Source organism: Mirounga leonina, unplaced genomic scaffold (genome assembly GCF_011800145.1).
Source record: "Mirounga leonina isolate KUSES-001 unplaced genomic scaffold, KU_Mleo_1.0 Mir_180, whole genome shotgun sequence".
NCBI classification, from domain to species: Eukaryota; Metazoa; Chordata; class Mammalia; order Carnivora; family Phocidae; genus Mirounga; species Mirounga leonina.
The window spans coordinates 2026193-2053017 of NW_023270469.1; the positions used below are offsets into that span (position 1 = coordinate 2026193).

At 50.4% G+C, this 26825-nt stretch overlaps 1 protein-coding gene across 2 annotated transcripts in view; it reads left to right on the plus strand.

Annotated features, from left to right (window-relative positions):
* ZCCHC14 (zinc finger CCHC-type containing 14) overlaps positions 1-26825 on the plus strand; it is a 54188-nt gene continuing 27363 nt past the window's right edge. For both annotated transcript variants that reach the window (XR_004682820.1, XM_035024630.1), the window contains exons 1-2: positions 1-549; positions 21346-21469. Coding sequence is in view for 1 of the 2 variants with exons in the window: in XM_035024630.1 (XP_034880521.1) it covers positions 1-549; positions 21346-21469 (673 nt within the window). In the remaining variant the exon portion in view is untranslated. The remainder of the gene's footprint in view (positions 550-21345; positions 21470-26825) is intronic.

The following is a 26825-nucleotide window of genomic DNA, read 5'->3' on the forward strand; positions in this document are numbered from 1 at the left end:
ATGGTGGAGAAGCGCTGCCCGCTGCAGAGGGACGGCGTGTACCGCTGGTTCTCGGAGCTGCCGTCGCCGCAGCGCGTGGAGTTCCTGTGCGGCCTGCTGGACCTGTGCATCCCGCTCGAGCTGCGCTTCCTCGGCTCGTGCCTCGAGGACCTGGCCCGCAAGGACTACCACTCGCTGCGCGACTCGGAGATCAAGGCCAACAACCCGGCTGACCTGGGCAGCCTCACCAACCTGACGGACGAGGTGGTGCGCAGCAAGCTGCTCGTGTCGCTGGCGCTGCTGGGCTCGGAGCAGCGCGAGGCGGCGGGCGTGCTCTACCGCACGCTCACGCACATCGACTCCATCATCCACAACTACGGGCTGCAGCTCAACGAGGGCCGCACGGGCGATGAGTTCCTGCTGCTCTTCACCATGGCCTCCAACCACCCGGCCTTCAGCTTCCACCAGAAGCAGGTGCTGCGCCAGGAGCTCACGCAGATCCAGAGCAGCCTGAGCGGCGGCGGCCACGGCGGCAAGAGCGCGCTGCCCACCTGCCCGGCCTGCCACAAGGTGCGTCCCCCGCGCCGCCGCGCGCCCCGGGGGCGGTCGCACAGGTTGCGGGGCGCCTGGCCCTGGGGAGGCCCGCGCGGTCGGAGTTCGCGGCCCCTTGGTGCCGTTCTTTCCTTCTCGCCCGTGGCCGCGAGCGCCGTACGGCCTTTGTCCCCTTAATCGGGCCCTTGGGCGACAGATCACTTACGCTTGGTGTCGCCCGGATTTCTCCACATCTGGTGTTCCTTGGCAGGAAGGGAAGCCGTCGGCGAGGTGGAGATGGGAACCTTAGCGGGCGGCGCGGGGGCTGTGCGGCGCCCCGCACGGCCTGCGGGTTCCCTTGGTGGGGCGGGTGTCGCCGCGGGGCAGCTGCGGAGCCCGGCTCCGTGACAGGCACAGAAACACGTCTGCAGCCCTGGACGCATGCGGGACGCCTGCCTTTGTGGGAGCAGATGCGGGGTCTGCCCGGAGGCCCAGGGTGTTGGTCTCCAAACTAAACAGGAAGGGCATCGTGGTCATCCACTTGGGAATGTGAACTTTTGTCTAAATGTTTCAAAACTACGTAAACACCAAATGCTCGGGGCTCAGACTCGTTTTTCACAGCCCAGGGGACCCGGTGCCAAAGTGGTGCTCCAGGAAAAAGGGTTTTTCTTTGACCCAGCGTGGCGTGTGTTCAGATGACACGGGGACGCGTGGGGAGGAGACTGCAGGCAGGACCAGCGGTGCTGGGTGCCTTTTCCGTGGCTGAGCTGTTTTCAGGGAACGCTTGGGTCCTCTCTGGTTTGCTGCTGCTGGCTTTCAAGCTCTCAACTCTGGGTTGTGGCTTTCCTTCTTTAATGTTTTTCTCTGGGCTGTGGTTGTGGTGCCTCCATTGGTTTTAATCTGTGTCTCGTCTGTTTTTGGTGATGTGGAGCTCTGAGACTGTGGTTTTCTTTTGAAACGTGTGTTCGGCTGCCACTGTGAATCTCATGTTGTGCACTGGGCAGAAAGATGGTATTTCAGCTGTAACAAAGGGAAAGCAGCGTCCTAGGCAGTGTGGTTGTGTGTGGGGGGCTCAGCCGGCTTTGGGGTGACAGTGCCCCATCAGCTGTTCATGGGATCTCAGTCCCTGATGATTCGTTTCGCGTGCTGCTAGCCTTCTGTTTAGATGCCGTGCACTAATGTCTGGGGTTCTTTCTCCACTCCTGTTCAGCTCTCGAAGGTAATTCTTTTGTGTATACGGATTCATCCCTTTATAAAAGGGGAAGATGGTGATTGTTATTTTGGTGGGGCAGGAGCTGGCTCTAGAACGAAAATATGCTTTAGAAGAGAGCCTTTCTTTCTGTCAAGTGAGAAATCCCTCTGGTGACGCAAAGGGCCAGTCTCCCCCCCCCCCCACCCCTGCCCACACACTCGCAACTGGTCAGCTGTGTGACCTTGGCCAGAACCCCGCCTCCTCTTGGTGTTTCCTGTGAAGTAGGTGGCAGGTTACCTGCCTCCTGGGCTTGTTGGAGGGCTACATGAGGTCATGCGTGACGTACCCAGCAGATGTGCAGGGACTGCTCCCTTCTCTGCCAGGTCCATCCTCTCTGGGTTTTTATGGAGGAGTGCTGACTTCGGCAGGGCACGTTGTTACAGAGTGAAATATTTATGTCTCAGAGGGTTCCTGTTTTCTAAATTGATTTTTGAGTAGTTGCTTGGAGCTGACAATTTTTTCTGTTTATCCGTGGGAAATTGGAGAATTCTGCCTGACCCTTAATAATGACGTTATGGTGAGTAACCTTAGAGCTATATTGCTTCCATATTTCAGAGCCACCATGGTGTCTAGTTTTCCCCACGTTCCCTCTGTCACTGCTAAACTAATTTCAGTCTCATTCATGTAACTTTCTGTTACTGTTAAGATCTGATGCACCCTTTGCTGCTTTTGGAGGCGGTCCCTCCGGTGAAATCTAAGTAGTCTGAGTGTTTTCCGTTTTAGTGTCTCTGGATCTAATGTTTACTGTCATCCTGGGAAAACAGCCCCATTAAAGCTCTGCTTGCATTTCTTTTGTAAGCTGTTTTTATTCTCTTTTGAACTCTTTGAGCTTAGAGGCTTTGTGTTTATCCTTTAGGGATGAAGACGAGGGTTTGATTTTTTTCTTTTCTTTGTTTAAAGTGATAGTTCTTATAACGATGTTTTCTGATATAGTCATGATTTGCAATTGCATCTTCAAACCCTCACTGTGTTATTTGATAATCCTTCCCGCTCAGAGGACAAGCAGAAGGCATTTAAGAGTGTGAATGACGTAAAATAGAAATTTTCACGTCCGAGAAGGAAAGCAGTCGGCCCGGCAAAGCTGATGGTAGATTGCGGTAGCCTTGCCGCGCTCAGGGGCCGACAGGTGCTGTAGGTACGCTGCTCCTCGGGGTTCCGTGTGAGCTAGTGATAAAAGTTGCCTGGGACTCTTCAACTCTCTTCCTAGTTAAGTAAAAAGCTGTAGTTTTGGAAAAAGTTTAACTTTATCCTTTGCGGTCTTTTTTTGATGTAAATGATAATGTGTTATAGGTATATGCTTTTTTAAAGTTTTTGAGATTTAATTTTTTTTTTAAAGATTTTATTTATTTATTTGACAGAGAGAGAGATAGAGCAGGAACACAAGCAGGGGGAGTGGGAGAGGGAGAAGCAGGCTTCCCGCCGAGCAGGGAGCCCGATGCGGGGCTCGATCCCAGGACCCTGGGACCATGACCTGAGCCGAAGGCAGACGCTTAACGACTGAGCCACCCAGGCGCCCGAGATTTAATTTTTAAAAACCGTAAAATTCACCCTTTCAAAGCGTACACTTAAGTAGTTTTTAACATACTGACGGAGTTGTGTAACCATTACCACTGTCTCCTTCCAGAACATTTTCATCACCCCCCCCCCCCAAAGAAACCCCATGCCTGTTTGCGGTCCCTCCCCATTCCCTCTTCCCAGCCCCTGACAGCCAGTCGTCTGTGTTGTGCATTTGCTTGTCCTGGACATTTCATGGAAGCGGAATCGTACAGTGTGTGGCCTTCCGTGTCTGGCCTCCCTCACTCAGCGTCGTGTTCTCACAGTTTATTCCTGTGGTAGTATGTGTCAGTGCTTTTCTGCTTTTTTAGGGTTGAATGATATTCACTGTGTGGCTAGACCCTGTTTTGTTTATCTGCTCGTCTGTGGATGAACACTTGGGTTGTTGCATGTGCTTATTTTTAGACTTTTTTTTCCTCGTGGTTAACAGGCTCTTGTTTTAATCCCTTACACTCAACACTTAACCAGTCGTCTTTGGAGCAACGTCCACGTGTGGCGTCTGAGGGACCTCCCGGGGGTGAAGAGAGCCCGCCTGGGGGATGCGGGGCGCTGTGCGCGGGGCCGCTCTCCAGAGCCGTGGCTGGAGGTGGCAGAGAGCGCGCTGCTCTGACAGTCGTGGCCAGGCGCTGTGGGCTCCGTGTCGTGGTTGGGAGCCGGGTGGCAGTGTCAGCTCTGGCTGGCCAGGGTAGCAGGAAGCTGCCCCCACCCTGGCATTTCAGAATCCTCCTGACGAGGATCACAACCGAACAACTCCATGAGGTTGACTTCTGTGGGTGCTGCTGAGCCTTTTTAAGGGGCTGGCTGCGGGAGCGCAGCGGCGGCGTCACCGTGAGCGCTCTAGGGTAAGCACCGTGGGGGCGGGGGGGGGCAGATTTTGTGAGTAAGCTGCTAACAAGGGTTGCCCAGGGCAGGCGACAGCTGGCTCTGTCGCGTTGCTTCCTGCGAGCTGCTGAAAATCATTGCGGTTCAAAGGTGGAAGCTTGGTAGTTTGTGCGCTGGTTGTCACGTGAGGGTTGAATGGCCCCTTCTGGTCTCTCCTTTCCCGGGAAACTGCCCGGTGCCGCTGAGAGTGATGCTGCTGAGAGGGATGCGGCACCACACGGGAAGGGACTTAGTCCGGGGCGCTGTCCTTATCATCGCTAATGGCTGCGGGAGGAGCCGTGACCTCAAGGCGCAGCGGTGGCTCCACCTTCACACTGGGGCTCCGGGCAGCTGAGGATGGCCCGGCCCATGGACTCAGGCCTGCGGTCTGAGCTCAGTCTGGCTGCCTTTGCCTCCATTGCTTTGTTCATGATGCTGCAGGAGTGAAATGTCTTAACGCATTCTGGATTCCTCGTTTTGGGCCAGCTTTTATAGGCCCACAGACTGCCCTCTTTTTATGGTGAGGTGCACGATCGTTGAGACTGGGTGCTGGGATGCAGGTTTGCTTGGTGGTGGTGGTGCAGCCCCTCGCTGCTGCCGGCGCCCGGCTGGAGAGTGAGCCGCCCGGCTGGAGAGTGAGCCGCCCGCCCGGGTCCTGCCCTTCGCCCTCGTGTGGGCTGGTGCGCGTGAGCTGTGTCCGACCCCACTGACGCCCCAGCTCCAGCTCTCGGTGGCGTTCTGGAGCGCAGCTGTGGAAACCGCAGGTCTTCTGGAGCTTCTCCGGAGTGTGTGGCGGGGTTACTTAACACAGAACGTAATTACAGACAAACATCCGCGTTGGCCGTGTTTCTGCAGTGTTCGATGTTCACCAGGTAGCTTCACTTTACCCATTTTTCCCCTCAGCCCTGCACACTTCATTTACCTTCCTTTGGGACTGAGGACATTTGGGATTGATACATTTTCCCCCCCACAAATCAACATAGTCATCTTACGACCTCAGAGGCAAGCTAGCAAAAGGGACATTTTTGTTTGTTCAGTCGGTGGCTGCCCTCCCCGAGACTGCTAGTAACAAAAAATTTCTGTTATATTTAGGGAAAAATAGTTTCTATATAAGTGTGCTTTTTTTTTTCTGCCTTAGGTAGATTATATTTCAGAAAAAAAGATCCTTTGGTTGTTTCTTTCTTTTTAATTTTAATTTTAATTTTTTTGAGGAACCACCATATCGGACACCTGTTCTCTTTTGAGAACAGTTGCCACAAGCTCTCCAGTGAGTTTACAGATCACTGAGGGATTCTGATTTTGGACTCTAGCCCTGACGTGTGCAGTGCAGAGATGAGTGTCGGCGAGGTGGCTCCTCCCCAGGCTCCACAGAGGTTTTGTATGTGGAGAGACCTAACGTGTTATAGAGCTGCTTCCTGTCACGGTGAAAAGCCATAATCAAGAACTTCATAAAATAGGTTAATTCTTTTTCCTTTTTTTGTTAGTACAGCCAGAATTTATTCAGTCACTCTTACACTGAATGGATGGGCATAAAATAGGTTCTTTCTTGAGCAGTTTGTTTTGTTCTGAGTTACAAGGCCTGAGGTATTTTAGAATGAAGACAAAGGCAAGACTGAATATGTTTCCCATAATTGGTACTCTAGCAGCTACTTGTAATCTGTGATCAGGGCGTAATGAAGTGGGCCTGGACTCGCTGTGTGGTCCCCAAGGACTGGCATAGACTTGTGGTCCTGTCTCTAAAGCAGCAAGGAGCACTCTGGACTTGAGGATGCTTTTCACTGAGTCTTGTCTCTAAGTAGTGTTTGGGATTTTAGGTGGGTGTTTCGCAGGTACATAGAAAAATCACGAGCCCCTGGAAGGTCTTGGGTGTGCCTTTCAACGTTGGCGAGTTTCTCTGTGGACTAGAAACCTGGAAGTGGAGTTGTTGGTGGACCAGAGGGTGTGTGCCTCTGGGATGATTTTAGATACTGTGGTGGCCCTCCTCGGCGCCCCTACGTCAGTGCATGTGAGTGCCTTTTGTACGCCTCCGAGTGGTGTGCGAGCTCGCCGTGTCCCCGCCGGTGGCTGCCCCTGGCTGGTGGGAGGTGCCTCTCAGGGTGCTGCAGTCCCCTGGTGAGTGAGCTTGAGCATTTCTTCAAGCAAGCTTTTTATTTTTGGCAAGCTCTCCATATCCTATGCCCATTTCTTTTGAGTTGTTGGTCTTTTCTTTATTAGGAGCTCTTTAAGTTTCAAGGAAATTGTCCTTTTGTCTTTAGTAGAAATGGCAAGAATTTGTTTTCCTGGGGGTTTTTCCTGCCTGATGACTTTACCATGCAGGTCCTTCTTAGCGTCCTTTTTATCAATCTTATATGGCTTCTGGGTTTTGTGTCATAATTAGAAATGTATTATACCTCATGCATTGCACAAATTGTGATGTGCGTGATAGACTATGGTCAGGCGCGCGTTATGCAATGTACCTTGTGAAAGCGTTCCCTGTGACGTCCTCTGGTACAGACCTTACGTTTCACAGATCCATCTGCAATTTATTTGGTGTAAGGTATGGAGCTAGTTTTATCTTTCCCGAATGCAAACCCGGTCACTCCTGTGCCATTTGTTGAATAATCCATCTTTTCCCATTGCTCGCATGCTGCCCTCCACTTGGAGATGTGGGTTTCCTTCTAGACGGTGTGTACTGGGTTTCACTGATGTCTTTATCTGGATGGCCTCTGATTTGCCTGGTTCCTTGCATGCTTTTCAGTCCTTATCTTTCTTATCTCTCATTGGTTCTGTGGGCTCCCCACACAGTGGAATACCCAGGGGAGGGTGCTTTTCTCTTCTTTTTAAGCAGGTGTGGTTGTGGAGGTGCCTCCCCCAGATGCTGGCTTTCAGGAGCCTGGGCGTGGCCTGAGTGTCCCGAGAGTCTCCGCCCCCATTCATTCCCGGCACTGCCGATTTTCCTCTCACTTCTCAGTGTTCTCGGTTTCTCTCAGCTCTCCTGCCCTTTACATGATGGTGTTCTCACTGATGAATCCAAAATCTGCATGCCACCTAGATCCGGGCTCCAGCTGGAGGTTCCAGGTAGCTCAGTATGTCCAAAGGCACTCTGCTTGACTGCTCTCCCCCTGTCCCCCAGCCAGAAGCCCATGCCTCTCCTATAGTTGCCTTCTCTCCTGGGCCCCCAGTCAGTTAACAGGCCCTCAGCAGCTTGGCAGGTTTCTTCTCTGCTGACACCACAGCCCCTGTCTATCCCTGTCTGTCTCTCTTTGTCTCTCTCCCTCCCCGTCACACTTGACATGACGGCTCCATATATGGCACACTTGTGTGGAGGTGGACTTAGATTCGGGGCCATTTGCCAGAGAGCCAGGACGTAGATTAAAATGGTGTTCGGGGAACAAGCACACCCCCAGCCTCCTGTAACTTCATTCCTTCCCCTGAGTCCAGAACGCATGCTGGCATGCAAGTGAGTGATCACCTCCTTTTAGAATTGAGCTGATGTCCTTGTTTAAAGTCTACATGAAATAACTTGTAGCTGCTCTGTTTGGTTTTTTAATTAAATTATCCGGAAACTGTAGTACCTTAATTCTTCTTAGAAATAGCAGTGACATGTCCAACTTCTCATCTTGACCAAGGTCTAGTCTGCTATGACAGCCAGTCCCCTGGCCTAAGTCTAGTATACTGTGACAACCTGTCCCCCTTGGCCTGTGTCAGGAGGGTGAAAACCCATTCTCCTGGCCTGGTTCTAATCTACTGTGACAACCTGTTCCCCTGGTCTGGGTCTAGTCTACTATGAAAACCCATCCCCCTGGCCCCACTCTTAGCCTCTTAACAACAGGTCTCATGGTGTCCCTGGAATGGTCTTTGTAAGATGCCTATAGGATTGTTACTCTCCAACATGCAGGTCTTAGCAGGGCATGCTGTGGCCTTTGTGATCTGTCCTCTGCTTGTCTATACTCACCTCTGTCTGTACTTGAGGTTCCTTATATTTACTGCAATTCCTCTTTCCCCTGAGCCTTTATAGATACCGTTCTCTCAGATGGGACACCTGGTACCTGGGGCTCCCCAACCCCCAGTTCTTGGCTCACACTTACAAGCCTTCTGTGGCCTTCTTCTGTCCTAAACCTCATCATACTCTGCTGAAGTGGGTTTCATTACATTTTCATCACCAGACTTGACTTATTGGAGGGCAGAGATTGTCTCTTTCAGTCCAGAGCCTCATGGTCCCTGCCACCCAGCAGGGGCTGTGTCCTGAGCATCTGTGAAAGCCAAGTGGGAGGGAGGTGTTGGATGTTTATGAAAGGCCACTCTAGTGAAAACATTTTTTCCTTTATGCTTTGCTTTTCTGTGGTCCTGTCATTAACAGCTGTTACCAAATCACACTCTTCCTTAATGGCTTTTCTGGCTGTTTCTCTTATGCATTACGTAGCTGTGGATTCTAGGGAATTTTTAACATCAGTATTTTACTTTATTAATTTTCAAAAGCTGGTATGCAAAAGCTTCCTGTGGGAGCAACTCTCTGTGGTTGATAGTTCAAATGGTATTACCCCATGACAGAGTGGAGTGTACGGACCGTCCACTGGGCGCTGGAGGGGCGTGAGCTCTCTGGTGCTCTGTGGCCCCGCCTCCCGTGACTTTGCTGTCGGGGTGGTGCTGGCGGCCCTGGCGGTAAGGCTCTTGTGCTTATGGTCCTCACATGCTTACGGGAGTATAGATCACGGTACGCCTTGGTGTTAGAGTTTCCTGCAGAATGGCAGTAAACCAAACGAGGATTCATCATGCCAATTAAAGTGTGGTTTATATTCTTCTAGACCTTCAACGGGGACATCAGATTAATTAGAAGGGAGCATTACAGAGTCATGTCCTAATTATTTGGGACTTTTATGTTAACACTTCAGTAGAATTACTAGAAAGAAATTATATCCTCAGGTTTCTTACTGAGTCACAGTGAATCTAATTAAAACATGTATGTGTAGGAACGACTTCTGGAAGTATAGTCTAGACTAGAAGAAATAACTTTGTGGAAGGAGGAGAATTAATTTATGGGGAAGAGGATCCCTTCTCCCATCTCTTTTGGGCATTTCAACAAAATAAAAAATCTTGGGACTAATGCTACCAACCTAGCCCTAGTACCGTGAATAAAATCAGTGAGACATTTCAAAAGTCCCGGGTCCGGGGGTTGTGTGTAAATGCCCTGTCACAACACAGGTAGAAGTCAAACATTCTTGGATGAAAGAAAACTAAGGGAATTTTCTTTCGCCGGCGCTGCGTGGTGTGCGTGCCGGACCTGGACGCCGTTCGTCCTGTGCTGCGATCGGAGCCTGCTCGCTTTCCTCCTGACCGCGGCCTCCGGGCCCTTGAGTTTTCTTGTGTGGGCGCTTTTGCGAGGTGTGGGACTTCTGAGAACACTTGCTGTGCAGTGGTTTTCTGTATTTTAAAAATGACATATGAAGCTCGTGAGCTGGTGTCCTCTTAATATTTGTATTGAGGAGGCTAACTGACCAATCAAAGTGATTTTTTTCTTCCAGAATTATCAATAAAGAGAGGAAGGAGAGGACAGGCCGTGAGAGGGAATGATGCCGGTGCTAACAGTTCCATTTGCTGTGCTCAAGCGCTGCTCTGCGAGCTTCCCATGTATTTATTTAGTCCTCAGAACAGCTCCATAGTTCCCGTCTTTGTGCCCGTTTTAGCCGTGAGAATTAAGTGTAAGTAATTTGCCAAAGGTGACATTAGTAAGTGGCTATTTTTATTATGTGAAGCCAGAAGTATATTTAACAATGTTTTCACTTCATCATTGAAAGTTAGAGGGAAAAGCGAAGATCGTGACTGAGAACGGGGCCTCTGGGGCTCGCGGGCGCTGGAGCGTGGCTGCCCGGGTGGCCCGCGAGCCCCTGTGCTGTGGTATGTGTGGACTCCACGGTGTTGTCATTGTCATGAGAGCACGATGGCTGCCTGCCGTGTTCATTCCCATAGCCCCTCACATATGTGCGCTTCCAGAAATGCGCACGTTTTTGTGTATCGTTTCAGGTGGTTCTCGGTCTTTTGAGTTTCGGTAAATGTGTGACGCTCTGTAACCAAGCCCCTGTGGAGATCTAGAACGTTCCTGTCACTACTTTTTCCTGGTCAGCTCACGCCTCCCCGCTCCTCCCACCTTTAACTATGTTTTCTTCTGGGTTTTGTTTTTTGTTTTTTTCCAGTATTGATTAGCGTCCTAGAACTTCATTCAAGTGGAATCATAGAATCGCATTTTAGCCCCTGGCTCTCGGCGTGCCACGTTGCATTCTTTTCACTGGGTGGTCTAGGGATCACGAACCTAGATTAGCTTTCCACAGCCCACCTCAGCCCACGTCGGTGGGGTGAGTGCTGCCCGGCTTGTCGTGAAGTGTAAGTACTGCGACCATTTATCTTCTCTGTCCTTCACGCTGTGGTCACCATACCTATTATTTCTACATGTGCTGGACACCCCAGTGATACCAGAGTACTTTTTGCTTTAATACGAATGTATTTTTTTTTAAATTAAGAAGAAAATATAGTCTTATATTTATCCACACATTGGGTATTCTCAGTGCTTTCCATTCCTCACCGAAGAGCCAGTTTGTTACTACATCCCTTTAGTCAGGAAAACTTTCCTTAAGCATTTTTTGGAGTCTGGGTCTGTGGGTTAGAAACTCCCTTAGTTTTCTTTCATCCAAGAATGTTTAACTTCTGCCTGTGTTGTGACAGGGCATTTACACTGGACGTAGGAGTCTTTGTTGACAGCCTTCCTCCAGCATGGAAGGGAGGGGAGGCCATGGTCCTCCGGTGGGTGGCCGCAGCCCATGGTCCTGGCCCGGTGGCCCGCGTTCAGCCCCTGACCTTTCACCATCTCCATAGTTTTGCCTTTTTCAGAGTGTCATCCAGGTGGGGTCACACTGGATGTAGACTTTTCAGGTATGCATTTCATTTTCCTCCATGCCTTTTCATGACTTGACAGCTCCTTTTTTATTGCTGAATAATATTTCTTTGTGTGGACGGACACACAGATCCATGTGTTCATTTATGTATTCCCCTACTGTGGGACATCTTGATTGCTTCTTGAATTTTCGTATTTTAAGAGTTTCCATTTCTCTCCTGAGATGTTCCTTTGGTTCTTACATCACAAATGTTTGCTTTTCTTTTGTTGAGCTTCGTTTTAACAGCCACTTCATGCTGCTTGCCTCTGATTCCAGCATATGACTCGTCTTGTGCTCGGCCCCCTGTTTCTCTTTGTATGGTCATGTTCTTGTTTCTTTAAATGTCTGGTAATTATAGATTGCTTCTTGGATTTTGTGAACGAGACACTGTAGAAACCCTGGATTTTGTTTGGTCCTCCTGCAGAGTATCAGGTGGTTGTTTAGTTTGTTTGAGTAGGCAGTAAACTTGGCCTGACTCAAACTCCGGAACGGTCTTCCTCTGTTGAGCGGCAGTCGCAGTCTCCGGTGGTTTGGTGTTAGCCTGGCTTCTTGGGTCCTGCCCCACTTGTGCCTATTTCCAGGGCTCATGCAGAGGTGCAGGCAGAATTTATATGCAGAATTAGACATGTTCCCCATCTTTTTTTTTTTTTAAGATTTGATTTATTTGAGAGAGAGCAAGAGCGCACATGGACGCACAAGTAGGGGGAGGGGCAGAGGGCGAGGGAGAAGCAGGCTCCCCGTGGGGAGCCTGACACGGGGCTCGATCCCAGGACCCTGGGACCATGACCTGAGCCAAAGGCAGACGCTTCAGCGACTGAGCCACCCGGGCGCCCCTAGACGTGTTTCCCTTCTAAGGCACTCTTCTGTCAGGGACTTCTCCCTCACTTTGCTGCCATTACATTTTACCAGAATTCTGATCTTGGCTCCTCAAATCAGCAGGACTGTGGAATTCAAGCTGAGCTTCCACTGCTGCTTTTCCTGATGTGCCTGCAGCACATCAAACCCACCCAGTACAAGTCTCTTTTTCCGAGTGTAGACCTTCCTTTAGTTTCTGCCTGCTTTTGGTCATGTTCAGTTTCTTGTTTTTTTATACTCTGTCCAGAGCTTATGGTTATCTGTAAGAAGGTTGGTCTGAATACTCAGGCTTTTTTTTTTTTTTTTTAAGATTTTATTTATTTATTTGCCAGAGAGAGAGAGAGGGAGAGTACAAGCAGGGGGAGTGGCAGAGGGAGAAGCAGGCTCCTAGCTAAGCAAGGAGCCCTATGTGGGACTCAGTCCCAGGACCCTGAGATCATGACCTGAGCCGAAGGCAGACGCTTAACCATCTGAGCCCCCCCAGGTGCCCCAATACTCAGCCATTATTGAAAGTAGAACCACCTGCTTTTTATAATCCACATGTTGTGGTAAATATGGGCCATGTGTTGTAGGAAGGATTAATTCTCTCTAAGCAAGTGTAGCTGTGAAGGAGGGTTTTATAGTAACTGTGACATTTGTCCTTACAAAGAATGAGGCTCAGCGTGGAGGAGAAATGAGCTGGCCTGGTGCCTTGAAATCATAGGGTTGTTGGAGAATGTTAGTGGTGGGGTGATTATTAGGCGTTCTGGTCCTGAGTAGGTAGGTGCTGAGGAGCTGGAAGTGAGCTGGTGGGAGAAGTGTGGAAGGGCGGTGTGGGCTTTGGTCTCCCTGCTGTTGTGGGGCTCCTGTGAGCAAATACCATTTCCCTGTTGGATGCAGGGTCTGCTTATATCTGCTGTGGGACGTCAGTCTTGAATTTCTTGACCTCAGTGTCTTTTCTGTTCAGTCCACTTGAGCTCTTTCTGGCCTGACCTTCCCTTCATGGCTAACCATAGGGGCCTGGTCTCTGACTCTCTGAGCAGCTTTGCCTTGCTCCTAATAGGTGTCCAGTCAAGACTCATTAAGTGGAACTTGTGGCTTCTATGGAAATAAAACCCAAGGGCATGTTTTACTGACACTTGGTGGACCTTTGATATGCTCTTGTTCTCATCCAGATGCTTCCTGGTCATTTCTAGCTTGTTTTAGTGCTTGTCCTTTCCCATCCTGGGTGTCTAAATGCTCTGTGACTGAACTCCTGTCATGGCCAGTATCTCATGGGGGTCATAAAACAACCGTCTTAATGTGCTAACAGCTCTGAATGGTTCATCTCAGCAGTTGTATATTACCTTGGGAACCAAAACGGTCATTATAGCAGTTTATTTATTAGTATTAGACACTGAGCCAGTTTCTCAAAGAAATCCCCAATATTTAAACTACTTGTGACCAGAATACGCATAACAGTACTGGGTGTATGTGCCCTTAACGTCAGAAGTCTTGAAGGTGGCGCGTGCGGACCGAAGCCCTGCCTTCGCGGGCTCAGTGCCGTGGGGGGAGGGGCTGCGGCCTGTGCACCTGAAGCTCTGGCTACTCTTCACCATTTTCCATAGCACCCTGGTCACGTGATTTTAGCATTTCTGGAGGGGAAAGGAAAGAGCTTCCTGGATGCATTGTTCTGTATTCACATAGTGTTGCCCTCGAGTTTATTAAGATTGGGTTGTTCCCACATGGCTGTGCCTTTTTAAATTCCGGTCACTTGTCGCTCCTTCCTGCTAACGTTGTACCTCCCTCTAGCAGCCATTGGTGTCTTTTACTCCCCTGCCCTCACCTGAAATTTGTGCCTGTTCTCTGGAGAACACAGCAAGCCTGTTGGCACTGTGTTTAGAGTGACCGTCTGAGATGCCGGTCATGTGGCTGTTCGAGGGACGAGCCTTCCTGCCACACCTCCTCCCCCTCTGACCTGGGTCGTGGTGGCTGTTTGTGGAGCACCTGCTGTATGACCGGCTCCACAAGAGCCGCTTTCTGGGTTCTAGCTGCCCTAATCCTGCACAAGCCAAGGAAGTGGATTAGGTGCTGCTTGAACCCCCTTCTGTAGGTTTGCGTCGCAGAAGTGTCGTCTTCAGCCACCTAGGGCCCTTGACTTTGAATCCATGCTGAGTCTGCACTGCAGGTCTCTGGGCAGGGATTCTGGGCACTTGCAGAGCTGTTTGTGACTGACCCCGCCCCCCAGGTTCTAGCTTAATTGGTCTGTTGGGGGTGCCCTGCGGTCTGAATTTGTAAGAGCTTCTCGGTGTGCACGCCGAGGCCTGGGAACTCCTGGGAGAGGCTGCTCTGCTCTGAAGGCTGCTGGTGGAAGGACTTGGTTTTGTAGTCACTTGGCTGGAACTCATCTAGCAAAGTACTTGGTACCTTTTGCAGAGATTTTGAGCAGCAATCTTTCTTTTTTAATGAGTACAGCTCTCGGGTAAGAAATTTTAAAAGGAATGTTTTTTCGTGGAGAACGGTTTCTGGTTAGCATTGGCTTTCACTTGGCCTAAGTCAGCAAATAGCTTTCACTACTAAACTATCTATTTTCCTTTTCTGGTTTTGAGAGACACATAATTACTATTTTAGTGAAATGCTTACAAATCACTTTTCTTTTTGATTTTATGTATTTTTTTTCCCACTGAGTTAAAAGTGTTTAACAGATGATACTCTTTCCTGTATGGAGGTGGGTTGCTTGGAAAACAAACTGAAAATAAATGAGTCTGTTTGTCGACACTCTGGAGCTCGACACTCTGGAGCTCATGTCTGTGCTTGAGGGCCCCGGCCCCCGCTGCCCCTTGACATTCATAAGCTTCAGGCAGGAAGGCCTTCTGCCTCAGCGTTCCACACTTTACGTTTCTGTGTCTGGAAGGCCCCTCCTTTTCTTGGCTGGCTCCTTCTCCAGTTTGGCCTCACCCAAGCAGTCCCTGCACCCACAGAGTCCATGCCCCGCCCCTTGGAGTTGCCTTAGTTGTTGCCGTGTCTGCCCCCCACGTCTGGTCCTCTGGCAGCATCTGCCGCACCTGTCTGGGCCACTCAGCACCTCGGGGTGAGCCATTGGTTTTATTTATTTATTTTTTTTATTTTAAAGATTTTTATTTATTTATTTAACAGAGATAGCACAAGTAGGCAGAGCGGCAGGCAGAGGGAGAGGGAGAAGCAGGCTCTCTGCTGAGCAGGGAGCCCGATGCGGGACTCGATCCCAGGACCCCGGGATCGTGACCTGAGCCGAAGGCAGACGCTCAACGACTGAGCCACCCAGGTGCCTGGTGCCATTTGGTTTTAGAAGCTGCTTCTGTTTTCCTGTGTTGTAGGAAGTTCCTTACGCTGAGACTTAGTAGCTTCTAACTTTTATTCTAGTTCTAATAGTAACCGTTCCTTGCAGAAGAATTGGAAAATAGAAAAATGTTTTTAGAAAATCACCCAAAGATAATAAACATTAGTATTGTGGTATATTTTCTTCTGTCTTCAGTGTCCGTGTGCATATGCACCGATGACACATTCTGCCTCGTTCCCAGGATCTGAGTGTGAGCATCCCCGTGCCTTTTGGTTTTTCAAATTATCTTTTACAGGCTGCATAATATTTAATCATATGGATGTGAATTTACGTGTTTAGATTATTATTAATTTTATTGGGCATTTTTGTCTTTTGCAGATATATATATATATTTTTTGCTCTTTCAAAGCTAAGTTGAACCTCCTGTACACAAACCTATGACTGTATCACTGATTGTGTTCTTAGCATAGATTATTCCCAGACGGATTAGTAGATCCAGAGCTCTTGTACTGGCGTAATAAAAGATTGCTACATAGGCCTGGTTTTTGTGAGGACAGTTGACCCATTTTGCACTTGCTCTTTGGGGCTGAGATTGCTCCCGTTGTAACAGTAGGAACGTTGACTCTTAAGAATGTTTTGTCAGACTGTACTTCAAATGATAAGTGATCTTTCTAGCTGCTCTGTGCTGTTTTTAGACTGGGTGATCACTGGTCTTGGTGGAGTCCGTGTTTCAGTGGCTTGTCTGCTGAGAGAAGGTAGCCCCCAGCTCCTGGTGAGGGGCCACGGAGAGTGGTGGTGTGTGGAGCTCTTCCCAGGCGGGCGTGGCCACAGACCGTTGAGTTGATGTGCGCTCAGGACGAATCAGCCTCATGCAAGCAGTTCTCTGCCAGGACATCAGAGGTGTGTCTCTTCCAGGTGTCCTCACGGAGCTGGTGTCCCCCGGGGCACTTCTGCCTCTCCCACGGTGTCCCAGCCAGACTGGTGGCCTCAGGAACAAGAGCAGCCGACGTTCTGTTGAATATTGACTGTTTGCCCAGCACTCTACTTTAGGTGCATTATTTATATGAGGTGGGCACCGTTATCCCCACTTTGCACTGGGGGTGACTGGACCTGAGCGACGGGGATCCTGGCTGCCTGTCACAGCCAGCAGGGGCTGCTGGAACAAGTGCTGTGGCCTCTGTAAGGGGCTCTGCTCTCCCTGGATTTGACCCGCACCAACCAACTCGTGAAGCTTGATAGCTGCAGGACTGCCCCCTACTGGTCGGGGGACCCGGGCGGCGGGGGGACTCCTGCTGTTCCAAGTGGAGAGAGTTACGAGGGTTGAGTGGGTTGGCGTGGTTACGAGCAGATTGCATCCATGATAAGAGAGGTATGAAGCGTGCTCATAATTCTAGTCGCTCTCATTTTTTTATTCTGCATGGCCTCTTCCCGTATGTTCACATCTCGGGCATTGCATGTGCACCATGTGCACAGCAGTTTTGAGCTGATCTGCTGTCTTAACCGCCTCTTGGTGGCACAGCCTGGCTCGCCATCTCGTTCCCAGCCCTGCGCACAGCCGTCGTCTTATTTACAGCCCTCGGGAACAGCACTTCATTGTTACCGTGTGCATCACTGCAGGGGAGAAACCTCACAGAGATGCCGTGTTGAATGTGTCTGGGTGTATCGGAGGGTAGAATCTGGAACTGCTAACTTCATGGTAGGGGAAAGGCTGGCCATCGTCTTTTTGTAGGAGTTCCCCTAAGAGACTCTTCGGGGGGCCTCGCCATTGACAACCATCACCTTGGGAATAAATGCACGGGGCTCTCCTGTTGCCTGCTGCAGCACCTTCAGTTTCTTACCTTGATTACTGAAGATTTGTTTCTATTACAGCACAGCTGGGACACTGAGACTTTGCTTTTCCAGCATATTCACTATTGCTTTGCCAGATTTTTCTTAAAAACTCCCCGCCATCACTCAGATGTTGAATGTTTGCACACTTGCTGCCTGCCTTGCCCTATGCCTGCCTCTGTCGCATCCAATGACTTAGAAAGATCTTTAATGAAATCAATTTTTTAAAATGAAACCTCTCTGCTAACAGTTGTGGTTCTGGTCCCTGAGTATGAAAGTGAGTTTTCAGCACAAAGCCTCAGGCAGCCTATGTTCTTCTGGTCTCTCTGGTCAGAGGCCAGCACTGAGGGAACCTCTGAGGAAAGCATCTGTTTGAGGGAGCGGACGGACGGGCAGGAGCCTTGCTGCCGGCCCACCTCGCATCTCCAGGCTGATGTGCTACGCTTTGGCATCTTTGTCCCTTACCCTTGGAAGGGGCCTTGGAGTTCGTCTGACCTCATTTTCTGTGCAGAGCTGGGGTTCCGTTTCGCATCCCGCCTGAGGGGAGGTGGTTTGGCCTTTGGACGTTCTGACCACGGTGAGCTGCTTCATCTTGAAAAGTCTTGCAGCGCCTGAGAGGAATGCAGAGTCTTGGGCCCTACCTGACCTTCTCAGTCAGAACCTGCACTTTAGAAACTGTGGAAGCGTTGTGCACGTGGAAGTTTGGAGAGCGAGGCGTGCCAGCGAGAGGGCCTAGCGCTCAGAGCTGGGGTGTCAGCTGCTTGCATCCCAGGCTGGCACTCTGGCCCGTTACTGTGTCCCCGCGTGTGCTGCCCCTGTCGGACCACGTCACTTTCCCGGAGGCACCCCAGACTGGAGTGAGTGCCTCCTGCCCAGGAACGTGCTCCAGAGTCCGATTTCATTCACGCTCACGGCTCGGTCGGTCCTGTGTCCGATCCGGTGAAGTTCTGTGCTGGTTGTGTAGTGTGTCACTGAGAACGCAGACATTTTACTTGGAAGTAGAGGTGCCGTTTTTGTCCGGTTAATCCTGATTTCACTAAAACTTGGTGAAATGGTCAGATTTTTCAGACACCCATTAGGTGCCTCTGTCATATGAGGTGCTGTTCGAAGTCCAGAGGGTACAGCAGCGAACAAGACAGACAAAAAGTCCCTACTTCATCGAGCTGTGAGAGGGCCTAAGAAGGTCACACGAGCGTAGACCTGACATGTGTGAGGGGTCCGTGCAGGTGCGTACGGGGTCTGGGGGGTCCTTCGGGCAGATCCTGGCTGCCAGGCCCACCCTGGTGGGGCCACAGTGGGTTGAGTGGAGGGGAGAAGTGAGAGGGGACAGGTCCCCTGTAGGTCGTGGCAGAGGCTGTCTGGAGGTGGGACGGTGATCACCTGGTCCCGGGGGCACAGGGAGTGTCCATTGAGTGAGAAAGCGAGGTGCTCACGGGACAGAGGACTCGGAACTTCATGGAAGTGGCTGAGTCGGGCTGGTTGTTGGAGAGCGTCTTCTTGTTGCCCTTCCAGCCATAGCAGGAGGCGACATTTGGAACTGCTCAAGTCTTTATTCTCGTGTCCATCAGGCTCATGACTGGAGCGCCGCTTGTGAGCGTGAGTCAGAGAGCATCTGGGTTGAACTGCGGAGGTCACATGGGGCAAATTAACTTAACCAAAAATAACCCCAAACACAGCATTTCTGGGAAATGCAGGGGAAGAGAGCTTTCAATGTAAACAAAGGAGCAAAGTCAAGATAAAGGCTTGGTTGGAAAAAGTGAGCATCTGGAAAACTAGGAAGAGACGCTCTGGTAAAACACAGTGAGGCAAACAAATACTTCTCTGCTGGTTATAATTTTAACGAGTTTTGTTTTGCATGTTTGTGTTGTCGGCATGGTGTGTGCTTCCATAGTGTGACCCCTAGGCTTTCCCCTTCTCCTGGGAACCGTGGCGTACGCACCTACACCCTTACCTTTCCTGTGACCCCGTGGAAGGAGCTTCCTGTCCCCCCGGGTGACACCTGGTCCTCACAGGGGCTGACCAGACAACAGGCCTCCTGTGCTTTGCACTCTGGCTGAGGTACCCAGTGCACAGGACAAAAGAACACCATGACCAGTGTCCAGGCCCCACTCCGGAAATTCTGATTGGGTGGGGGTGGGAGACACACGTTCTTGCTGGGCCTCGGGGGTTCCCCACGCCTCAAGGTTGAGAACCGCCCGTCCAGTGCAGTTGTCTGTACCTCCCAGGCTGTGCTCGAGGCAGGCGTCCTGGCTGGGCTGTGTTCTCCGACTCTGCCCCTGCTTCGACCCTTCCGGAGGCAGAGTCCGGAGGCTGGTTTTCTGTTTGTGGCTGTTCAGGATGCTTTTGGGTGGGCATCAGTGTGTGCGGGTTCGTCACTAGCAAGGTTGGCACTTCTACGGTTGGTTGTCCGGACAGCTCGGCCTCACCCTTCTGCACTTGAGGACTTAGACATACTTCCCAAGGGAGCCCAGAGGACATGGGGGCTCGTGTGAGCCAGGCCAGATCCGATGGCATCTGCTGTGGTTAGGTTTATTACAAGAGTTAAAAATGTTAACCTCCTGAGTTGTTTCCCAAAGTAATATTTACTGTTTGGAACTAAAAATCTTGGTCTTTCATTGATTACTTGTAAGTGTTGCTTCTGTTATCTTATTTAATAGGAAAGAAGTTCATTCCTGGAATACTCTGACCATTGGATGAAACTTTGCTGAATCTGAGGGAAATAATCCATTTTAGTTAAATGACAAATATAAGTAATTTAAATTTTAACTGTCTTGATAGTATCTTGGTAATGTTATCCAAAAAATTGACTTTTTAGAGGAGTCTTGGGTGGTTAGGATTCATTTCGTTGGTCTCTGTGAACTTCCAGATTTCACTAGACTGTGCTGGGTTGCTTTTCTCGTGTGGCGTAGGACCTGTTGGTCCTGTGCTGGGTGCATGCGGGGAGGCCTCCCTGTGGTGGCTTTGACGCGGGTGGGTGGGAGGAGAGAGGGCTTGCTGGGTACCCGGCATGCGCGGTCGCCGTGCTGCAGGCCTGGTGGCATCTCTGGCCTCTCCTGCTGGCTCTCTCCCTCTGCCTTCATGGCCCTCTGCCTGCTCTGGGCCCACGGGCTCGTCCGATGGGCCGCCCCCTGCCTTCCAGCTAGTGAAGCCGGCTGATGAAAACCGAGGGCCGGGGAGGCGTGCGTCTCGCGCCACTCCACATCAGGATGGAGACCAGCAGTCACGTTCCTTTTCTCCCCCAAACCTTGCCCCTTCCTTGTAGCATAGTGTTTCTCACCCTTTAAAACTCACACCTGTCTTGATAAATTTTAAAATCTTTACTCGCCTTTGAAATTTTGATATATATTAAATTGTGACTCTGAGGAAGTCAAAGCATTGGTCACTTTCATTCTTCTCAAGCCTACAAGTACTCAGTAAAGTTCGCCTGTAAACTTTTTAGGTACTGATCCTTGTTAAGGGGGAAAAATGAAAGTTCTTGCCCCCGCCCCGGGGGCTCTCCTCTCTTCTCCGTCGTCACTGCGGTTCACCGAGTGCCGTCTCCTCGGCTCTCCTCCGCCTCTGGCCGTGCGCTTGCACAGACACGCTGGCGGCGGGCAGAGAGCAGGAGGGCGGGAAGCCCGCGTGAACTGGGGGTGCTGAAGACCTGCTGTCGCAGGGGCCGGGCCCCCGCCCACCTTCATCTGGTCGGGGCTATATGCTCAGCTCTCTCGGAGGCTTTCCAGTTTTCACTCGTACAGAAGCTGCTGCTGTGAGCGCCACCCCCCACCCCCCACTTTTCTCACGTGAAACTTTGTGTGACGAATTCCTAGAAGTGGGATTGTAGTGTAACGTTAGGATGTGTACCCCACGTAGATCCGGTAGTAGTCTCTTCTTGACTGTTCTTTTTAGAGCATTTGTGACTTCTTCAGGATTTATAGGACAGCGTCAGGTCCAGCTGTGTAATTAATTGTATAGGGAACTCTCTGATTTGAACAAACAAAATACAAGCTTTTACCTCAGATGGGAGGTACGGAGCTCACGGAAGCTCGGCTGATGGAGCTCCTGTGCGGACGCACGAAGCAGCGGCGTGGCCAAGCTCCCACGTGCACGCACGCCTCACCTGGCTGGTTTTAAATTGCAGGGGTGAGTAGGGGATGGGTGCAGGAAGCGCTTATTGTTACAGTATTGTGTAAGTAGTGTTTTATATAACATTTTTATATGGAAATTGAAACTATAATAAATATCAGTGACTTTAAGATAACAATAAAAATCATTCCACATGGACCAGATGGAAGAAAATAAGACGATTTTTTTTGTCCTCCCAGGTGACTCCAAGAACCGAGGCCCCCGTCAGCAGCGTGAGTAATAGTTTGGAGAACGCACTGCATACATCAGCACATTCCACGGAGGAGTCGCTACCCAAGAGGACTGTGGGGAAACACTCCAAAGGTGAGTCTGTCTGTGTGAGGACTCCCAGGGAAAGAGGTGCACCAGGGTGTGGAAAGCAGATCTTTGTGATGCTGTGCGGTTAAATACTTTGAGATCTTTCATCAGCCGTGGTCTTTTGTATGGTACGCTATTTTTCTAAATTGTGCAAGTAATACACAAACATATCTTGGCTGTAAAAGTCTCAAATACTGATGTTTATTAAGGGGAAAAATGAAAGTTGTTGCACTCTCCTCCCTGCCCCATACCAAATAAGTCCTAAATTCTGGAGAAGGACTACCCTGTAGAACTTTCTGCAGTGATAATGGAATGTTCTCTCTCTGCACTAACTCAGGTGCCATCAGCCACATGTACCTTTTGAGCACTTGAAGTGAGCCTCATGCAACCAAGGACCTGAAATTTTATTTTTATTTCCTTTCCATTGGAACCGCGATAGCTCCGCGTGGATAGGGGCCACCATATGGGACAGTGCCGCTCTGGAGATGGCAGAGGGCACATTTCAGACGGAGCGGAGTGTTCTTGGTTCTTGGGTCAGCTGGACAGTCCAAGTGTCGCACTCAACCATGCAGTTGTAGTCTGAGTGGTGGCGTGGGGACTTCCCAGGAGGCGAGTGCAGGTGATGTGTGGGACTCGTGAGGGCCAGGATGGGCCCAACTTGGCCCTGTGATCAAGAGGCCCAGGGCACTCCAGGCTACCCGCCCCCTCCCTCACTGGCCTTTGCTCTCCTTTTGTTCGTGTCTCGGGCACAGTGTACCTCACGGGTGTTTCATAAATACTTCGTTTTTAAAATAAAGCCCCATTCTGAGAATCACAGAGCCAGCTGTCCCTGACTTAGGTCATAGGCTGGAAGTAGCCACATCCTAACTGCTGCCCTGTGTTTATGTGCATAAACGTGTTCTGGCACCAAAACCGTGAATCCTCGTAGGTCAGCTTCTGGATGGCGCCGTTGTTGAGGAGACGCAGCAGGGCTTCACCTCCCTGGATGGATAGTTGTCACTCAGGCATAGGGACTTTACTACCCTGACACTGCTCTTGTCCTTTTTCCTTAGACATGTCGCCCTGGGGGAATTGCCTTCCAGTGAGGTGTTGTGTCCTTTGTCCCTCGACTGTCCAGCATGGGCCCTCTGCCCTGCACCCTCCTCATGTGGGGGGACGGCCTCCTCTTTCCCATAGTGCTTTTTCCTTGAGACATAATTATCAAGACCCCTCATTCCTATCTTTTAAATATAGTTGCAAGATACGTGACTGTTCTCTGTCTGTCCCTTGTCTGTGTGTGGTGGTGCTGAGAGCCCCGGGTGAGCTGGCTTTGGTATCAGGTGCAGCAAACGAAGCATAGTGAGCCAGGCGTTGTTAGTTGTCCACTGTGTTCTCCACTCAGTGGTTCTAAGTAAGAAGTTTCTTCTGCCCAGAATTTGGCAAGCAAGTGAAGTTGGTTTTCTTCGTCACGTTTCTCGTGACGCTCCGCGGGGCCTGGGCGGTTGCTCTTGGCAAAGCCTGAAGTCACTGCAAGTGTTATTACTATAGCGTTTTCTCGCTGTCTTTTCTATATTCTACTTGTATTTTGATTTTTCTCTGCTTCCTTGGAAGTCCTCAGTGATAAAAGAAGTCAGAACTTCCGTTTGTTTTGTATAAAAGTTCAGGGGATAGCACGGAGGACAGCCAGAAACTGACTGCTCTCGTCAGATGGCGTTCAAGGTGGCGGTCGTCTTTCCCTGTGCTCTTCATTGTGAAGATTTTCAAGTACGGGAGGAGAGGGACTGAGGCAGCCGTTCCTGGCATCTGGCTCCAGTGGCAGGTATGGGCTGTGCCCTCCTCAGGACCGCCACGCGGCGCTGCCGGGCTCGCCTGGAGAGAGCTCAGAGCCCGCGCATCCCAGCTCGCCGTACTGACGCGTAGGGAAACATCTGTGACGTACAGGGTGAGGCTGAAATTACTTGTAGTGATGCTCTCGGTGAGAGCGGTTCTTTAGCTTTTTCTGGGCTGGAGGAGTTATTTTTTAGAATTGTCCTTGTGTGGGGCGCCTGGGTGGCTCAGCCGTTGAGCGTCTGCCTTCGGCTCGGGTCATGATCCCAGGGTCCTGGGATCGAGCCCTGCATCGGGCTCCCTGCTCCACGGGGAGCCTGCTTCTCCCTCTCCCACTCCCCCTGCTTGTGTTCCCTCTCTCGCTGTGTCTCTGTCTGTCAAGTAAATAAATGAAATCTTTAAAAAAAAAAAAAAAAAGAAAGGCATAGAATTGTCCTTGTGTGAGACTGAGAGTCTCAGCAAGCTCAGTGACACCACAGACCGCTTAGCTGCGGTCCTAAAACCTGGTCTCCAGACCGCTTTGCATTCTTAAAGCTTGAGGGTTCCAAAGAACTTTTGTTTATGTAGGTTATACCTATAGATATGTATCATATTAGAAGTTAAAACTGGGATTTTTTTTTTTTCCCGAATAAATGCTTTTTGTCGTGCACCACTGTGGTTTTTGTGTTTGTTGTGCAGCAGCTTTAGGACACAGGGAAACGTCAAGGTCAAGCTCCAAAAGTCTCGTCCTGTTGGTGACACAGAGTTAGAGTAGGAGTTCTGATAAGAAGCACGACCATAAAACCAGGCTTCTGGAAGACCGGTAGTGGCTGCCTTGCTCATGCAGCCCTGGGGATCAAAGGTGCGTTTGGAACCGAGGCGTTTGGGTCATTTTAATTTGTCTGTTGGCTCTCTCAACATTTTATGAGGACTTTGAAACATACAGTGAAGTTCAGAGAATTTTACAGTGAACACCTACCATCCAGATTCCATAATTTCATTTTATTTTACCTGCTTCTTCTTCCCTTATCTATCTCTCCATCCATGAAGACATTGCATTTTTTGGTGTATTTCAGAGTAAGTTGTTCTGTTGACTTTTTTGCTATGTTTTTGTGCATTATTATTTTTTCAAAACTGGTTGTTTGCAACCTTCCTCAGCCAACAAGTCTCATTCGAAGCACAGAACAGAGCTGTCTGAGTGACGGTTTCTCATCCCCTAAAGAAGGAGTGACCTGGACACATAGGAGTCGAGCTGACCATCCCCCAGGGCTTCTTTCAGACAGCAGGGCTCAGCTCTGTTGGACCCCCGTCGAGGGAAGCCACCGGGGTCACGGCACACATCTGTCACTTCTCAGGCCTTGCCTCGAATTCATAGCCACCCACTGGATGCAGAGCGCGAGAACCGTGCAGTCTGCCCAGCGGTGTACTGAAGCCCGGCGTGCCGGCCCACGGGGCCAGCTGTTCAAAGTGCAGCAGGGTTTTGGCCTCTTGATGTCCTGTTGATGGCAGAGAATCGGCCGTGGTGGAAGTACTTAACACCTTGGAAGTGGGTACGGGCCGCAGAGGAAGGGCTGTCCCGCAGCCAGCCGTGACACGTTCTGCAGAGGTCCGCTGCAGTAGCGCCACCCCCCCAGCCTGTCCTGTCTGCTGTGGTTGTGTCCGCCCCACGCACGCGTGCTGTGCACCCGCAGCCCAGCTCTGGGAAGAGCAGGTGGTTCCCTGTGACCCGTGAGCCCCGGAACCCTGACTTCAGCACCCTCCTGTCCCAGGCTGTCATGAAAGGTCGCGACACGTCAGCTCTTATCTTCGCTTGGCATATCTGGTCTACCCCCGCCCACCACCACCTCTCTGTCCTCTCTTGGTTTCTTTCCGTTTTTAAACCGTGGACCATCCTACATCCAGAAGCATTGGGGTGGCGTGCTCCGTTGGTCTCCTGGTAACACACGTCCCGCTTCTCCTCTTGCCTCTCTGTCTGCTCGTCTGCTCGCTCCCTGTGAAACCCCCGCTTCTGTCGGCCCCTGAGACGCTGGTGCTGTCTGGCCTCCTCTCTGGTATCCACTCACGCTCTGTTGGAGTGTCCTCTGTTCACCTATTGATGACTTTTAAGATCTGAGCGTTCAGCTGAGACCCTTGCCGGGGACCCCGAATCACTGTGAATATTTCCACTGAGGTGGCCTGCTGGTGCCTCTGCTCTGTGCCTGGAATGGACCCATCACTCCCACTGCTGCCCCTAAATGAGTTTCCAGTATACGCGATGGGTGCCGACTTTCCGGTGTTTGTAGCCACACTTTCAGGCCAGCCCAGCTCCCTGCCCACACGAGGGGCTCAGCCTCACAGCCCTGGCGGGTGTGGCTCTGGGGGCCATCACTGTGGCCGCCATCCTGGTTCAGGCCTCCATCCCCTCTGCCACCTGTGGGTTCTCCTGTCCGTCTGGTCCATCCCCAAGCAGGGACCCGCCCTGCAGCTGGACCACAGTGCCCCTACTCAGGAATGGGGCTTGCACTAGGTGCCCCCCTCAGTGTGTGTGTGCCCCTCATTGATGTCACAGGCCTGTGAGGTAGGGACCGGTCTTCCTTTTGTTCAGGGACTCAGTAACTACCCAAGGTCACTGAGCTGGAAGGTGTCACATTTCTAACGGAACCCATCTGACAGCAGAGCCCACAGGCTTACCTTGACCTGCCTGGAGGAGGCCCACTGTGGGGTTTGTGGGATTTGTGGGCCGGCCTCATCTTGTCCTCTGCTCTGGTCTCTTGTCACTCCTCTGAGTTGCTGGCTCTAGCCGTGAGCAAACTTCCTCAGACGCCCTGCTCTGTCCTGCCTGGGCCTTGATCACCACGTCCCTCTGCTCAGATGGGCTCTTCCCTTTGAAGTCCACCTCTCGTGTCACTGCTGTGAACTTCGTAATTTTTGTGTCACTTATGGTTAGTGCTGTGCCTGGAACATACTAATGCTGAATAAAATGTTTGCCTTAATATTTAAATAAGTGAAAAATCCTTGGGCCCTTAGATTCAAGTGCCATATCACTAACCATTCAAATAGAATATATATGTGTTCATTTCCTACTTTTGCTACCTGAGAAGTACCTTTTATCAGCTTTATATTTTCTAGATCATGCCATGCACTACTCTTGTTTCTATTTATATTTCTAGAGAATTAAATCAAATTAATGCAAGGTAGCTAGATAAAAAAAAATCAAAGAAAAACAAATTAGGGAATTCTTAAATATAACATGATATGTCCTAGAAAGATGTCAGAGAGGAGGAGGGTCAGGTTAATCAGTGAAGTAGTGAATGCTCAGATTTTAACAATAGCTGAAAAACTGCTTCTAAAAATGATCCCCACTAACATGGACAACCACACGGAAGGGAGAAAGTCTGTCGATACATGACGAACGTTACTATTCAGCTGAGACCTTTAAGAATATAGTTTCTCAATTTTTAGATGAAAACTAGATTTCAGTAATAAAAATTTAAGCAGGAAGCATCTTTTTTTTTTTTAAAAGATTTTATTTATTTATTAGAGAGAGAGAGTGTGCACAAGCAGGGGGAACGGCAGGCATAGGGAGAGGGAGAAGCAG